The sequence below is a fragment of the Leptodactylus fuscus genome, chromosome 2 (assembly GCF_031893055.1).
Source record: "Leptodactylus fuscus isolate aLepFus1 chromosome 2, aLepFus1.hap2, whole genome shotgun sequence".
Classification (NCBI taxonomy): Eukaryota; Metazoa; Chordata; class Amphibia; order Anura; family Leptodactylidae; genus Leptodactylus; species Leptodactylus fuscus.
In genome coordinates, this window is record NC_134266.1 from 35,109,425 (window position 1) to 35,126,202 (window position 16,778).

General features: G+C 44.3%; 1 protein-coding gene across 4 annotated transcripts in view; it reads right to left on the minus strand.

Annotated features, from left to right (window-relative positions):
- MAP7D2 (MAP7 domain containing 2) overlaps positions 1-15,734 on the minus strand; it is an 86,214-nt gene extending 70,480 nt beyond the window's left edge. For all 4 annotated transcript variants that reach the window (XM_075263605.1, XM_075263603.1, XM_075263604.1 and 1 more), the window contains exon 1: positions 15,633-15,734. In XM_075263605.1, the coding sequence (XP_075119706.1) occupies positions 15,633-15,693 (61 nt within the window). In that variant the 5' untranslated portion in view covers positions 15,694-15,734. The remainder of the gene's footprint in view (positions 1-15,632) is intronic.
- Between the last annotated feature and the right edge of the window lie 1,044 nt (positions 15,735-16,778).

Consider the following 16,778-nt stretch of genomic DNA (forward strand, 5'->3'; position numbering starts at 1 on the left):
GGAAATCCCAGCATGTCAGTTATAACAATGGCAGTGCAGGTGGCTTCCATATAGGTATAATGGAAGCTCTGGAAAAAAAAAAAAAAAAAAAAAAAAAAACTCTACGGACTTTCTGTGAAAAGTGCTGTGCTTTCTGCTGTGGTTTTTCCTGGATTGCGTTTCGGCCCGCAGCCTGCTACGTGGGGCCTTAGCCTTAAAGGGGTTGTCCAGGATAAACTGATAATTAACCCCTTAACTAAACTACCTCCCCCCCCACTTAACTTCTAATTTACATCAATTAAAATAAATAAATAAAAATTATGTATGTATGTATGTATAATTACCCATATCCTTGGAGCAATAACGTGACCATTCCAGGGACACTTTCTGATAATCCGGTGACGTTCCACTGTGATAGCCCCATAGAAGGTTTATAGCAATATTTAGAGCTAAATATAAAGTTCATATGGTCACGAGTTTGATCATTAGTATGTGCGTTTGGAGGTTTGTGCGTTTGGATGTTTGTTTCTCAAATCACGCAAAAACCGCTCAACCGATTTGGCTCAAATTTTCAACAAACATACCGTAGTTCCTAGGCAGGATTGAACGATAGGCTACTTTTCGTCACAATCGCAGACATACGTTTTTGCCAGGACCCCCACAAAACCACAACTCATACCACCAGCTCTGCAATCCCACACACTTTTTAGCATAGCAAGCCACAAACTCCCTATTGCCCTCTCAGGCCTAGCTCCTAACCCCAGGCAGGGGAGGAGGCCAAGGCCGGGGTTGGGTGCAAAGGGGTTGGGGGGGGGGGGGTTGGAAAGGGGACGCAATGACACCTAGACGGGCGAATGGATTTGGCTGAAATTGCGCACATACATACCTTGGGTCCCAGATTGAACGATAGGCTACATGGAATTCCCGTACACCACCGCAATTCACTCCCGTGACCAGTGCTTTTCACTTTTGAATTCGCTGCAGGACCTGGGACGCTGTAGGACTTGGGATGATGTCATCCCAGCCCCATCAGCAGCTCACCTGGGGCTAGGGGGGGGAAAAGGGGCACGGGGTAGGAGAAAGAAGTGAGCACATGAGGGAGTGGGTAGGAAAAAAGGGGGTTGGCGGGCGCCAGGGGGGAAAGGTGGAAAAGGAGCCGATGTGGACACAAGTCAAAGGAACAAGCCTGCGCGGTGCTACAGGTGGGTCGCGCAGGGGGTCAGGGTTCCGCGGACGAAGTCGCAGGTACTGCTAGTCCTCTATAAATGGCCTAAGTTTTTTTGCATTATACAAGTTAAAATGTCAAAAATTTGGTGCATGAAGACTGTGAGAGGACCGCTCTAGGCGAGTGCAATGTCACAATACAAATATTCACCACGAATGTCGGCAGGATGCATTCCAAACAAAAACCAGTCCATTCACATGTCTCCACCTTCACGGCACTGAAGCAAGTGTCTATAGCACGTGAGGTACAAGCAGTGCGGGATAGGCCCTTATTAAACAATTAAGAGCTATTAAGAGTTTCACTGACAAACACCCTTCCATTGTTTATTCATGTACATATACAACAATACTAACAAGATGATAATCCCATAAGAAAGAAGAAGAAGATTGCTCTCCTTGTGAGAAAACAAGCTTCCTTATTCACAGGCCTAAAACCAAATCACTGCAGCAGTGTTACTGTTGTCCTGGAGTAAAATGCACCTAAATCTGACACACATTGGCCATCTAGTTTTGGACCTAATTGTTGACTTTTTGGAAAGGTTGTGGTTTTGTGGAGAATTGGGAGAGTCTTAAAGAAGCCCTTTCATGTTCTCATTGGTGCGCGGTATATATGGCTAGAAAGCAGACAGTGCGCACTGTCGCCTTTCCTGGGACGTACCCCCAGTGCTGGAGATAGCGGTGCCATTAGCTTCAACGCTAATCTCCTCGCTAACTGTACACTTTAAAGTGATGACACAAGGCTGTAAGGAGATATAAGTGCCAAAATTAACGGCATCGATATCTCCGGGGCACATACCAGGACGCCTGGAGTGAGAATGGCTTCTGTTACGTTGGCCAAGTGATGTCACATTTAGCAGTCATATGGCCTATTTGCAATTCAGTCCCATTCAAGGTAAAGAGGCTAAACTACAATACCTAGAATAGCCGCCATATACAGTGCTGTGCAAGGTAAGTGCTCGTTATCATCTGCGCCCGGTCTCAGTTCTGCAGGTTTCCGTAAACTACCTGAAACTGGACAGGAGACAGAAACCTGCTAGCATTTTTCAAACCCATTCATTTGAATGGGTATGAAAAGTGTCCGGCAGTGAGCGTTTTGAGCTCTCTGCGGCGAAACCGTTTTTTTTTTTTAACCGGACACAGAGTCGGACATGCAGAACTTTGTGTTTGGTTTTTAAAAAAAACACACACACACACACACACACACACACACACACACACACACGGTCTGACAGGTTTCCGTCTTTTGCCTGCAGAAGACGGAAACCTCAGAACGGAGTTCGAACGTTGGTGTGAACCCAGCGTCAGCAGTAAAGAGCAGATCTGTGGGCACCTCCTGCCAATCTAATATTAATCACCATTCTTCAACATAGGCCATCATAATCATGAAAACCCTCTTTATTTTCCTATATCAGAGAGATACTTCCTTACTTCTGTTATCTTTTTATACATGACACAATCAGAATATAAAATGGAACGTCTCAAGAATGTTACAAGATATGACATTTATCTCCAGGCCATCTTGTCTGCTCTGCTAAAAAACTACTAGTGTCAATGTTGCCCAGTTGTGGAATTTTTCTACCTCATAAACAATTGTGTATCCAAGCGAGAAGCGTCACGGCTGAGCGCACCGGAAGAGACACTTCATGCCACTTGCTAATATGACAGCCTGCGCCACACAGGTTACCAACCTTTATATACAGGTTAGTGCTAGACAGAATGGGTATAGGCTTGTAGACTTGTGAAATGTAAAAAAAATAAAATAAAATTGGATGCAATTTTTTTTAAAGATTAGCCTGCATTCAGAATATGAGCACCTGTATATCATTCCATTTAAAGGGGTTGTCCATTATTAGGAAAACATGTCTGGTATTCCAGCCCAGATCCACTGACGTAAATAAGTAACTGGAACTGAGCTACTATACCATATGTAATCCACGTGCATGCATGATGAAGATTTTTCCCAAAACAAAAAAGTAGCCATGTTTTTCTAAACCTGGATAACCCTTTTAATAATATATTTGAAGTTGTCAGGAATCTTCATGCACAGTGTGTGGATACAATGCTGCAGATTTTCTGCAGCATTTCAATTCTGTGTGTACATAATCTTAGGGGGACGTTCCCGCTGTGGTTTTTGCCGTAACACTTTTTGGCTGTGGCCTGGTACATGGGCTGTAGCCTAAAATTGTGTTTTCATGAGGAATACGAGTATTTACTAAACTAGGTCTCTTAGGATCAATGATCAGATGGAATAGAGACTCTCTTAGCGAATGTAACGCCGGGTTCACAATGGGGTTTTTTGGACCAGAATTTGACATGGAGGCCGCCTCACTTTCTAGTCCAAAAAATGGCTAGTCACTAGAGATGAGCAAGTAGTTAAATACTTGATAGTCGTTTTGAGCAGCCCCTCAATATTCGACTACTCGAATTGAATCCTATTATACACTATGGGGGAAAAATGCTTGTTTCAGGGGTAGGCAACATTGGATCAAATTGAACTTACCAAGTCCACGAGTGAGGGTCAGGCTGGATTCTCTGAGAAGTCTTCTCCGCGCAGCGTCTTCCGGCTCTGAATTCATTCTGCCAGGCATTGGGCCCGCACTACAAGAAAATGGCAGCTTACAGTCAAAGCGGCCATTTTCTTGTAGCGCGGGCATGCGCAGTCGGCTCTGCCCAGGCCCAATGCCTGGCAGAGTGAATTCAGAGCCAGAAGACGCCGCATGGAGAACTTCTAAAGGTAGGAGAAGAACCAGCATTGATTGGCCGACTGTATAGCATTCGGCCAATCAATGCTGGTTCTGCATCAAATTTTTCCATTCAAATAGCGAGTGGTACTCGATCGAGTACGAGTATTTAGAATACCGTAGTATTTGATCGAATACCTACTCGAGCGAATACTACTCGCTCATCTCTACTAGTCACATCATTCCGCTCCGGATGAGGCCCAAACGAATGGGCCTAGCCGGGAGGGAGGTGTCGTGAGGTGAATTCGCCTGAAGAAAGAGCATGTCGCTTCATTATCCATTATCCGCGAGCGGGAACAAAAATGGAAATGACCGTCTCGCATTGATTTCAATGGGAGGTGGTTTATTGGTCTGGAATCGGAGACTGTCTCTGCGTCAAATTCCAAACCAAAAATCCCCGTCTTAACCCGGCCTAATAGCCTTGGAGACATAGCATGGCTCGGTCTACATTTCTACAATGGTCTGTATACAATATATTCTTCTTCCCTTATGTTTTGTCCTTGCTGTATAAAGTGTATATACAGTATAAAAATCAAGGCAAATACCACCAGTTCTATTCATAGCCCCCAATATTACAGCTAGGACTATACGGTGACCAGTAGCCACACGATATTACTAGCCCAGACAGGACACTACTAATGACTAGTGAATGTGGTAATGCGGCAGGGTTGGATTCCTGGTAGACATTGGGTTGCAATTACATTTACTATCATTAATTGTGACATATTGATTACATATAATAATCCAAGTAATACGTGTGATAGTCTAATACATCACAATATAGCGGCAAACATCTGTGTGCTTTTCATTGATATTTCCAAGCACTATTGACCTGTATTCTTGGTGTAACTTACAAGGCCATTGACATATTCTACATCTCCTCTATTCATGTAGCTATAAGATCTTACATTACTTATACAGTACATAGCGTCATCCAGATTTCTATTCATGCAAACCAGCCATAGGTCTATTTCATAATACATGACTAATAGACTATTCATTGTATATACACAACATAAATATGTGAAGACTCATTGGCTGGCTGCAAAATAAATCATAACTTGCCATATAACACATAACATAACTCGCCACCCACTTTACAGGCCAATTTATAGTTATTACATGAGTAAAGGTCATTATTTGCCAAGATGAGGCTACTAATATATTAAACTCAGGCCAGCAGCAAGTAAGGGACCAGGATAATATTTGGTGGCCGCAAGTTACAGCAAATCGACCCATTATTACTCAGTGTTTTCCAATATGGGTACAAAAGCCCCTGACCAGTTGTGAAAACCACAAGAGCAATTGGCCACGTTGCACATGTTACAGCCGTCATACAATTCACTGACCAAGCCAAATAAAATATTAAAGGGATTCTAACATTGAAATGAATTTTTTTGGCGATCACACGTCGGAATAGCCTTTAGAAAGGCTATTCGTCTCTTACCTTTAGACGTGGTCTCCGCTGCGCCGTTCCTGGGGAGGATCCAGCCGAAGATACAGGCGTCACTGGAGCCTGTTCTCAAGCAGCAGTGGGGACGCCCCCATCGCATTTTCAGCGCTGGGGCCCGCCCCCATCGCTGCGAGAGAACTAATTTGCATACCGGTAAAAACCGGTATTTCTAAGGAACGGTGCAGCAGAGACCACGTCTAAAGGTAAGAGACGAATAGCCTTTCTAAAGGCTATCCTGACGTGTGATCGCAAAAAAAAAAATAATTTCAATGGTAGAATCCCTTTTAAGGTTCTATTAAAAACCTTTGCAAAAAAAAAAAAAAATTCAACATTAAATTGTTTGCGTTTGACAGACTTCTTCTAAATTCAAAGGGGGTTGACCCATAATTGCCATCTGGGAGCTATACATAGGACAGGTGGTAAATGCGAGACCCCCTCCCATTACTAGAACAGGGAGTACGGATACTGTGCATTGACAAGGAGTTGGGTTCAAGGACGGTGACTGCTCAGGGTCCTGGCCATCAGACATTTATCTCCTCTCTATAAGGTTGGTGATAGTTATCCACTGTGGAACGACCCTTTAATGCTGAGGCTCCACCTTGCAGAAAAGCTGATTTTTAGCTGCAGATTTTGCAGTGGTTTTTTGAGCCAAAGTCAGGAGTGGATTGAGCAGAAGGGAAATTTGCAGGAAAGAAAAAAAAAAAAAAAGCTGCATTTCTGCAAAGCGGAGCCTCAGCTTAAAAGTCACATTAAAAGGTGCCCTCAAATCTTTGGCAGCAGTGACACAAATAAGCTATTCCTTCTGACTCCCACAATAGACATGTACGCTGGGTTTGCATATGTTTTCCATACAGAGTTGCCCGGTCACTTTTCGCTGTGAAAGAAATAACTGGCCATGGTAAGATTCATCATCCGTCCCATCACTACCATAATCTGTTAGGAGAAAATTGGGCAAATTTGTCCAACTTTCCTCTTAGGTGTATGGTGGCCTTTAGAGACCAGTCAAGTGGTGGATTAAAACCTTAAGTGATGTCTGTAGATTGCTGGCACGTCTCCGAATAATTACAGTAATAAAACCATCTCCAGGCAGGCATCCATTATATCTTAGAAGCAATGTGTATCTAGCAATTTATTCTTCAGCTGTCAGCAGAGTTTTCCTCCATTGTGATAAAACCGTACAGAACACAGAGAGCACATACTAGCTTGGGCGTAAAGCAGAAAATAAAAAAAATATTTTTTTTTTAATTTATTTATTCAAAAGTGAACTAGTAATAGTGGCCATACACCTTCTATAGCTGTCAGCTGAATGCTTGCTCAACTATACGATCCATCACCCCCATAACCAAGCAAAGTGTGCATGTATTCTCAACAGGGAGAGGGTAATAAACAGTCGAGGGAGAAGGAAGTGGGCATGATGCCATCCAACATGCTCTACCAAAACCCCCCACCTGCCAATATAGAATAGACTCAGGTCTACCCCCCCATACACATTACATAGTAAGGTGGTCCCCATGGAAAGCGAAGTGATAGGTCACCATTGGTGCAATGTGTGTGGCCACTTTTAGAGTAAGCGGGCTGCCCTGTCCAGTAATAATTCTAGTTCTGCAGGTCTTTGTTTACGGCTCTCGTTCTCCTCTTGGTAATGTAATACTGAACTGTCTTTAGACTAGGTGACACTTAGCTTGTCTGACTTGTATTTAGCCATTTCCTTTCCCTATAGGTCTGTTCCAGTATTCAGCACCTTCCAGTGAAGTGAACTTATTATTTAGGATGGTACTATAAATGACCACTCTTCAGCTCTTGGGTTAGTTTGTGCTCATATGGGGCCGATACCTACTCTGTGCCCTGGTTTCCAGCAGTCGTACCCACATAATCTATGCCACCAATTACTATCATCTCAGCACTGATGCCTATGTGAAGAACATGAGAGTCCTGAGGCCAGTGACTAGTTCCAGTGGATATATAGGCGGATGGACACGTCACCCCTACAGCGACGTAAGTAAAGCCTGTAGATGATGGAACGGCAGGGAATCTCACAGGAACAGTACTGGGTGTCAGTAGTCCACGTGTATGGACTGAAGTTTATTGAACCAAACTCATAACTCCCATTTAAAGACAAAGGTGTACTATCCCCTTTAAGATCAAGAAATATAAAGCCTATACAAATGATGATGCAACAAAGTAACCTTGAGGGGAAATCAAAGTAACAGGTAGACTATTAAATGTGGCCTACGCTGGTCTCCCCCCTGTACATTACAGGAGCCGCCTGAGACGGGTCACCAGGGCATTGTATTGGGATCAGTCAGGCAGGGATTATGACAGATCTTGTCAAATATATACATAAAAGCAGTTTTATAAATTGCTGAGACATCTATGGATATTGATAGAAGCAGCGGGATGTACTGACCTTGGTCTGTCACTATGATGTGCATGCAATAAATCCAATTTCTCTGCGCAGCTCCCTCATGGTATCGGATCTAAGAGAATGACAAAGTACCTAACACAGCACGGGCGTGTAATAACCACCACTAGCTAGCCCTTCATAAGGGTACGTTCACAGTCTTTTTGGAGAAGATTGAAAATTTTTTATTTTTTTTGCCTAAAAAAAAAAAAAAAAATTCCTCTCGTTTGTCTTATCAACCGGCTGCCATCTTCCCTAGTTCAGGACCAGACCATTTTCTTTTTTTTGTACATGCGAGTTTGAGAGCTACAACAATTTTTTTTCATTTAGGTTATTGGAATACATTTTGCGTTTATTTTGGTGACATATTTCATTTTTTTTTTTTTTTTTTACTTTAATTTTTGTCTATTTAATTTATTTTAATTGTTCCCTCCATAAGGTCATTACAGACCTTTGGGGGGGGCATTTTGACAATTTCCTCTGTAACGAAGGCCGACACATTTACCGTAACTCCATTTACAGGAGCAGTGCAGCGCGTATCCTGAACTTCAGAGCTCAGTAAGTGCGGTGTACATAGCAATCGAGAAGGCGGGGATGCTAATAATGCTAGGGTCACACTAGTGTTTGGGTTTCAGTTCTTCAGGTAACCCCAAAAACAGAAACCCTATCCAATAAAAAAAAGTGATTACCTGCAGACCTCAGACTATAATGGGATCCACCAGGTTTCTGGCCAAAAATTGTCGGAGAACAGTCTTGCATTCAGGACTTTCCTCTCCGCGTACTTTTAGCAGAATGGGGGACAAAATTCCAGAATGGTTGGTGTGAGCCCAGCATAGACTGTCCCAGCCTTCTCTATGGGAGGTCTGACTGTTGAAACAATTGGCTCCCCGGTTTTGCAGCTGCACACCTTCATGCTTACTGGTACATCCTTGCAGGGTTAAGAGTGACCACGGTATATATACGTTGAGGCCAGTCCAAAAAAACGGTTAAACCAGCTGGGGGAAAAAAAAAAAAAAAAGAAGTGGTCTTGTCCCATTTTCAGTCTGATTTTATGGTGAAATGAATGAGAAGAAGGTAAAATATTGGCAAAACAAACAATAACCCCATGGAAGAGGGAAATCGTTCATTGACAGAAAGTTGCGATAGAACGTCCCGCCGCAAAGTTCGCCATGAGAACTCACCCTTACATGCATGATACAGTTACACCCCACCCAAAAAAAAAAAATTAATAAATTAATATATATGTATATCTCTCTATCTTAAAAGGCCAGAAGACTGTTCCATTACAGAGATGAATGTAAGGAGTAGTAGTTCAGTAGTATCAACCACTACAGGAGATCTAGAAAATATAAGGCAAGATCAATTGCACAAAGTCAATAGGCTTTCAGGGTATTAAGAGGGGCTTTTGGGGGTTAACTCATATTGCTAATTTGCTAACATGGAGAAGACAAACTGTGTTGCAGAGTCTTTTAATAAATGTAACCCCTATGAGCGTGTACAAGTCTGTGGTCAGACCTCGATGTGGGCCTTGGCACATATAATCTATGTACTGTATACAGCTCACCCATAGACTCACTGGATGGAAGGGGGTGCACAATAGCGACTGTCTGTGTGAAATGGACGTACGGAAAAATCCTGCACGCTCTGCTTTTGCTGCTGCTACAGTAAAAACCTGCAGAAAATACAGTAGTAGAAGTAGAATAGCAGTAGTAGGGAGGGACTCACTGCATCCTAGATCACTGGGATTAGGCCAGGATCTCCAGCTGACGTACACACTAGATTTTTAGGCCTGGATTCTCCTGTGTGCATAGGGCTTAATAAATCGCCGCTGTATTGAACACCAATAACAGCTTTTAAAAGGGTCCATTGACAAACATCTCTCTACTGACAGCGCCTTTAAGATCCTTAATATCCAGCATTTGCATATACACAAGTCACATCCAGGGACGGCCGACTTAGCTAAAAGCACATTCACCGGCCAAGTCAAATATTGAGAATTAGGGAGCAAGAAATCAGCGAGTGAAAGCAAATAGTGTAAACCAAGGGAAGTAAAGCACGCTCACAGCACGGCACTGTTCACACACACAACAAGGGGTTTGTGTCCTCCAGTACTGGATGGAAGTCATAAACCCATCTATACTGGGAACCTTCTAATATCGCCGCTCTGGCTATTCCTGTCTCTCTCACTGCCGTGTCCATATCTGTGATAACACCTATGACATCATCTACACACATGCACTCAGTTTGGTTTTCAGTGAGGTCATGGGAGAAATCTGCTGCCAGACACCGCAGGGAGCGGCCAAGTCCAGGTGATCAAAGGATTGGCTATTATAAGATTCATCGCTCCCGATCCTTCCCATGACAAATCTGTGGGGTAGACTGATGGGTTCAACTGACTATTCCTTTATGTGTATGGTGGCCTAAAGACTTAAAGGGCTATCCGCCTTTTCAAAACTGACGTCCTGTTCATTAGATAGCAGGTTGGCAAGGATTTCACTGCTGGAACCCCAGCAGATCAGCTGTCTCCCTAAGGGAGGTCGTAGGGAGTACTGCAGCAGCTGCCTCTATGGAAAAGACATCAACCTCAAAAAGTTCTTTAACCCCTTTAAAGAAGCATAACTAGAAAATAGTCAAGACGGACAAAAACCACTGGCAAATAGTCATAACCTTTAGGCTAAAGCCCCATGTAGAGGGACACAGGGAGGACAAAAACCAAACAAACCGCTGCCGGGAAACATACCTTGGCACTGCATCGTGTTTTTTTCCCCAAAGCGCTTTTTACAGAAAGTCTGCAAAGGGGAACTAAAATAAAGAGGGATGTCAAGGAATTTATTTATGGTCTGTCCTTAGGAGCCAGCCCCTGCACAGATCAGCAATAATACTGAGTGATACAGGATTCAATAACATAACCTACATGAAATATGTATGGCGAAGACACAGCTTAGAGGGTTTGGTCACTTTCAGACCAATATGGAGAGACATATTTATTTTTATTATTTTAAGTGTAGACTGTGAGCCCCACATACAGCTCATAATGTACATTTTTTCCGTATCAGTACATCTTTTTTGGAATATGTGATGTAAATCCACACAAACACGGGGAGAACATACAAACTCCTTGCAGATGGATTTTTGCCCTTGGTGGGATAAGAACACCAGGACCCAGCGCTGCAAGGCTGCAGTGCTAACCACTGAGCCACTATGTGGCCCCTGAGAGACATATTATTGTAGAATAAAAAGTTGTACAGTTTTATAATATACTATATCAATTCCTCACAGTTTTCTAGATCTCTGCTTGCTGTCATTCGTTCTGCTTACTCCCAGTGGATAAAAATAAGCCCCAGGGCCATGTGATCTACAGCCCCAGGGCCATGTGATCTACAGCCCCAGGGCCATGTGATCTACAGCCCCAGGGCCATGTGATCTACAGCCCCATTTATTTATTATGCTTACTTATATAGCGCCATCATATTCCGCAGCGCTTTACAGATATTGTCAGTCACTGCCCATATAGGGCTCACAATCTTCATTCCCTATCAGTATGTCTTTGGGAGGAAACCCATGCAAACACGGGGAGAACATACAAACTCTTTGCAGATTTTGCCCTTGGCAGGATTTGAACCTAGGACTCCAGCGCTGCAAGGCTGCAGTGCTAACCACTGAGCCACCGTTTATCCCCTATCCATAGCATTCAGTGGGACCCAAGCCAGGCTGTATATGTGTATGACCACGGTGCTGCCCTCAATTCAATGGAGCGCCAGAAATAACTAAAGTCCACCACCAGACATGTCCACATTCAGACTGAATGTGCAGTGAGAACATAGTGGTATATGGACATTGCAAAACACAGTCTGAAATAACAACATAGACCTGTAGTATTATGGCTTCTTCTACACTCACATGAGTCTCAATTATGGCCATGTGACAGACAGACGTAATGTCCACCACCTTCTGATAGTTTACACCACCACATACTTCAATTGGAGAGAGCAAGTCCTGGACAGCTTTAGTCTACCTATAGCGAGAATACAGAGCTTGCCCGACCTTTGTCACTTGCCATGTTGGTGGCCCACTAATAAATTATTCAGAGTCTTCTAGCTGGTCATTCGATGTAATAGAGTAACGACGCCATAAAACACACAATGATGGAAGCCTCTCTGTTCTCCAGAGCACTGTCAGCCATAGAGGGAATGAAAACATCCACCCTAAAGTAATAGAGACGTCGCTGTGTACCTGCTAGAAATTACATCAAACCCCCCACCCACCTCGCTATAAATATTATATAGGGCTTGAAGTGTTCATAGTAATCCCCTGTACAGCCATGACATGCCTTTGATATGTAAATGCTTCCTATGACTACAATGTACCACGGCAGAGGGAATTCTTACCAAGCAAATCATTCCCAGGCAGCGGGATGACAGTCCGCAACGTCACCGCATTATACACACACAGCGTATTATTTTATGTAACAAGCATGCATCACAATCTCATAACTGGGATGTATATGAACGTATAGAGCATTTCAGACGCCAGAATAAACCATACAGAATTCCACTTCAATTATCAAAGATGGGCACAACTACAGTTCCCTTGTTCTGAACTCATTTGCAATTTTTTGGCGCTTTTTCTAAAGCGCCCTCTGATGTTTTTGTTCCCATTATTTGATGTGTACTAACCTAAGGCCTCATGTATATCACCTTGTTGGAATCTGTATCTCTGGAATCCTAAAAATGGTGCTCAATGAGCCCATACTGTCCATACGTACCTCCAATCCTAACAAGGATCCTTCATGCCCGACCTGTGCAGCTCATGTAGCACCATAAGAGTCTATCTGGTGTGTGTATGAGGCCCAATCCTGTATATAAGACTTAGGACATGTCCACACACTGCGATTTACCTATCTCTACCTAAACTGACCTGTTATGTATGAAAATATCCTTAGACTGAGGACACACGTTGCAGAAAAGCAGCAGACAAAAAAAAAAAAAAAAAAAAAAATGCTGCATCTCAGCAAAGTGAAAAATGTTATTTCGTCTCATCCCCACACCGCAGAAAAGCTATTTTACCCATGAAACACTGCGCTCTCCCCATAGACTTATATTGGGGGGGGGGGGGGGTTTAAAAAAATGCAAAACAGCAAAAGAGCAGTGAAACATCTATGGGACGGCGCTACAATACCTACAGTTTGTATAGTGGGTGAGGAGCGCACTGCACAGTATGTAAACAATACTGAGAGCTGCACTGCGTGGGTACTGATGATCTGTAGGGGTCCCATGTGTTGTAATCCCACAAGTCTAATATTGACCCTAAAGAAAGACCATCAATGTTAGAAACTGGATAAGGTACAGGCAGTTCCATATACTGCTGGAAAGCTGACAGTGCGCTGAATTCAGCACCCTGTTGACTTTCCCGATCTGTGACCCGGGTAAAGAGCTAGCGGTCCCGGTACCGTGGCTCTTCACGGTCAGAAGGGCGTTCCTGACAGTCTGTCAGGAACCTCCTTCTCCACAGCAGCGCCTATCGGGCTGTACAGTGTGAGGGGGGAGGAACGCCCCCTCCCTCTGCTCACAGTGCTCATCCATAGACGAGTATTATCAGAAGGGGAGGGGGCGTTCCTCGCTGCTCACACTCTACAGTGCGATAGGCGCTGCTGTGAAGAACGACGTTCCTGACTGACTGTCAGGAACGCCCTTCTGACTGTAAAGCGCTACGGTACCGGGACCGATAGCTCTTTACCCGGGGCACAGATCGGGAAAGCCGATGAATACAGTGCACTGTCAGCTTTCCAGCAGTATATGGTATTGCCTGTACCCAAATCGGTGAAAGGTCCTCTTTAAATACCCAGTACGTGTTATAGCGGTCAATATACTCCTATTAACTTATCAAAGGAGATATCTGTATATTGTGTGTATGTAACGTATTACTGCAAGCGCACATATATTTACATCCATACACTATAAATATTGCAGTAGAATAATATATACAGTATAACAGCAGAGACAGGTTTGTCCAGTTATACAAATATGACTGTCTAGTCTAGATCAGAGAGATGATGGCTCTGGGGTAAATCTACAATAAGACGGCTGCTATGGCGGACATGCACAATGTACAAAATGTAAAGAAAGTGAACATTTGGGACTTTGTTCCAGGTACAGCAGTGAGGTATAAGTCAGTAAGTAAAGCACAGGCCAAAAATAAGAGCTCGGAGTACAAATTCTCAGCCGATTGGCTACTAACGTCCCCGGATTGTTCAGCCCTGCCTGTATTCGGGGAAGGCCATACATGGTGGAATTATTTCCCACTATGGCAATTCTAGATTCCGTGTGGATTCGCCGCAGATGAAGAGGTGAAACCTGCAATAACACTCGGCAGCATTTCCACAATAATCTCATTTTTTGGCAATTTTTTTTCTCCTATGTAAACTGTAATTTGTGGCACTAGATCTGTACGGCCATATGCCGCTATAGGTTTTATTACAGAATGAGATCTGTCGGATTCAGTTTTGCAGCGTATTAAAACCAGACTTGTCATTCAGTAGCATGGGAAAGCGGAGTGGTTAGAGTCTCAATATCCGTTGCCATCCAGCTTTCCTACAGATATTAGATCACAAACAGATTGTTACGGTATAAAAGGGAAAATAACCTTACTAGCAGATACGATTTATTACTAATATACATGCAGGTCGCCCCATTCTGATTTTGGGGAGCACTGGGGGTGCCACAAATCTCTGTGCTCAGCTCTTCTGCCCATTCTCTAGTTCTCCATGACATCCCCGACTCATGTCACCTTTACATACAGAACAGTGGGGTCCGTCATGTGACACAGAATTGGAGAGGAGACAGGGGAACAAGACTTGCAGCCCCATACCCATTGGGGCACGGAGGACCCGCTTATACAGTGTATCCAGTGCAGTGAGCGGTCTCATAAGCTTTCTATTCCCCCACATAATAATCTAATGTAGATGTAGAAGAGCCTAAACCGTACAGCGGAGGATCCCTTAGGCGCCGCCATCACAGATCCACAGGAAACAGAAGCAACTATTCCATACGGAAACTGGCAGACCCCAGTAGAAGTCTATTTCATCCATCTGGTGTTGTTGTTTTCCAGCATGTTATGGCAGCAGCAATCTCATGAAGGAACAGATAACCAGAAATGACAACGCAGGTGTGAACACTGCCCAAGCTGCATCCACACAATATTCATAATCTTAGGAGAAAAGGGATTGCAGCTTGCAATGTCTGTTCAGTAAAATCCATGATCAACCAGGACCAAGTATGGGACGGTGCCCGGCATGGGGCGCTGACAGTCCAACCTCTGAATACTGGGATGCCAGGCTCTGTATACCTGATGTATCCTCTCCCATCTATACAAACATGGCGAGCTGGAATATAGTAAAGCCAGAGACGCCGTCACATCAAGAGTCTGGTGACAGAAGAATCTCCACCTCCGTGTACTTTGGCCACATCTGTATACACTGACAACCTCACATGGCACCACCCCACAGAGCCCCAGGAGGGGCAATCACTCCCTCCTATGTATACCATATGTAACCCCAGCAAGGTGAATGTCAGCAGCCTCATCTATTTGTATGTGAGCAGCAAACCACAATGGCATGGTGTATCTCAGCAGCCCCCCATCCAGTCCCATCAAGGTGAATGTGAGCAGCAAACCACAATGCCCCCCATCCAGCCCCAGCATGGTGTATCTCAGCAGCCCCCAGAATAGTGTATGTGAGCAGGCAGCCACAATGCCCCCCATGGTGTATCTCAGCCACCTTCACCCACGTCCATATGCCATACGTCTGCCCTTGTACCCGGCTGTTTACCATCCTCACCTGCAGGCAGTGTGCCGCCTCTGGGGCTCTGCGGAGACGTCTTCCCGGACCCCTCGGCCATCTTCAAGGTCTCCTCCAGTTATATTCCTGCAGCAATGTCTCCTGTCAGCGCCGCCAATGCCCGCTCTCCACCTGCCACATGAGCCGGAGGCTGCAGACACCGCAGTGATGTGAGGCTGGCGCACACCTCATATGTGTCAGTCAGCGCAGAGCGGCGCAGCCGGGCGGGGAGGAGGCGCAGCGCAGGGGGCAGGGCGCGCTCTCAGGCGGATTGCTGGCTGCTCATTAAGCCGGTTTACCTTTCATTAATGCACTGGAGGAGGGGGGGGGGATTAGTGCGCCGGCTATAGCATCATAGGCAAGTCATAGTCATTAAAGGGGAACTGTATGCCGACCCATTACATCTAATGTAGGGGCCCGGGGACTGGAGCATTATGTAGCGTAATATACTATGATACCGGTAACCACCACTAGGGGGAGCTAAGGATTATGGCTTCTTATTATCATTGTTTTCAATAGGAGCATGCACAGTAAGCTCCACCTAGTGGTGGCTGCCGGTAGCCAGACCTTTTTAGGGTATGTTACCCCAATGGGTAAAAAATCGCTGTGATTTTTTCTGCAAAGTGAACATGGGATGGGGAAATCGCAGCGTCTCTGGCCCGTGGGGCCCTGACCTTAAACTCAATTCATTTGAATGAGGTTATTCATAAAACTGATTTTTTTTTTTTTTTGTAAAGGGTCCATTTCTTAAACTCAATTCATTTGAATGAGGTTATTCATAAAACTGATTTTTTTTTTTTTTTTGTAAAGGGTCCATTTAAAAATAGGACATGTCCGTTTTTTGCCCATATTCACAGAACCTTCAATAGACTCAAGTCGATGAAGGATCTGCGAAAAAGGGTACCCCCACAGATGTAAAAATGGCAGGGAAATATGGCCCTTTTTCACAGTCGTTTTGCATCACTGTTGTCTGAATAGAGGCCAAATTTGGAAAATATAAAAAAAATATAAATGCATTGGGCATAGTAAGAGAAATACTTGCAATTGTGCATTAGACTCCTTGCAACCGACCGTGGTGTGGGTCAGTGTGCTATCCATGTATTTCACAGATAGCGCACTGACCCATTCTTTTCTATGGACCCATAC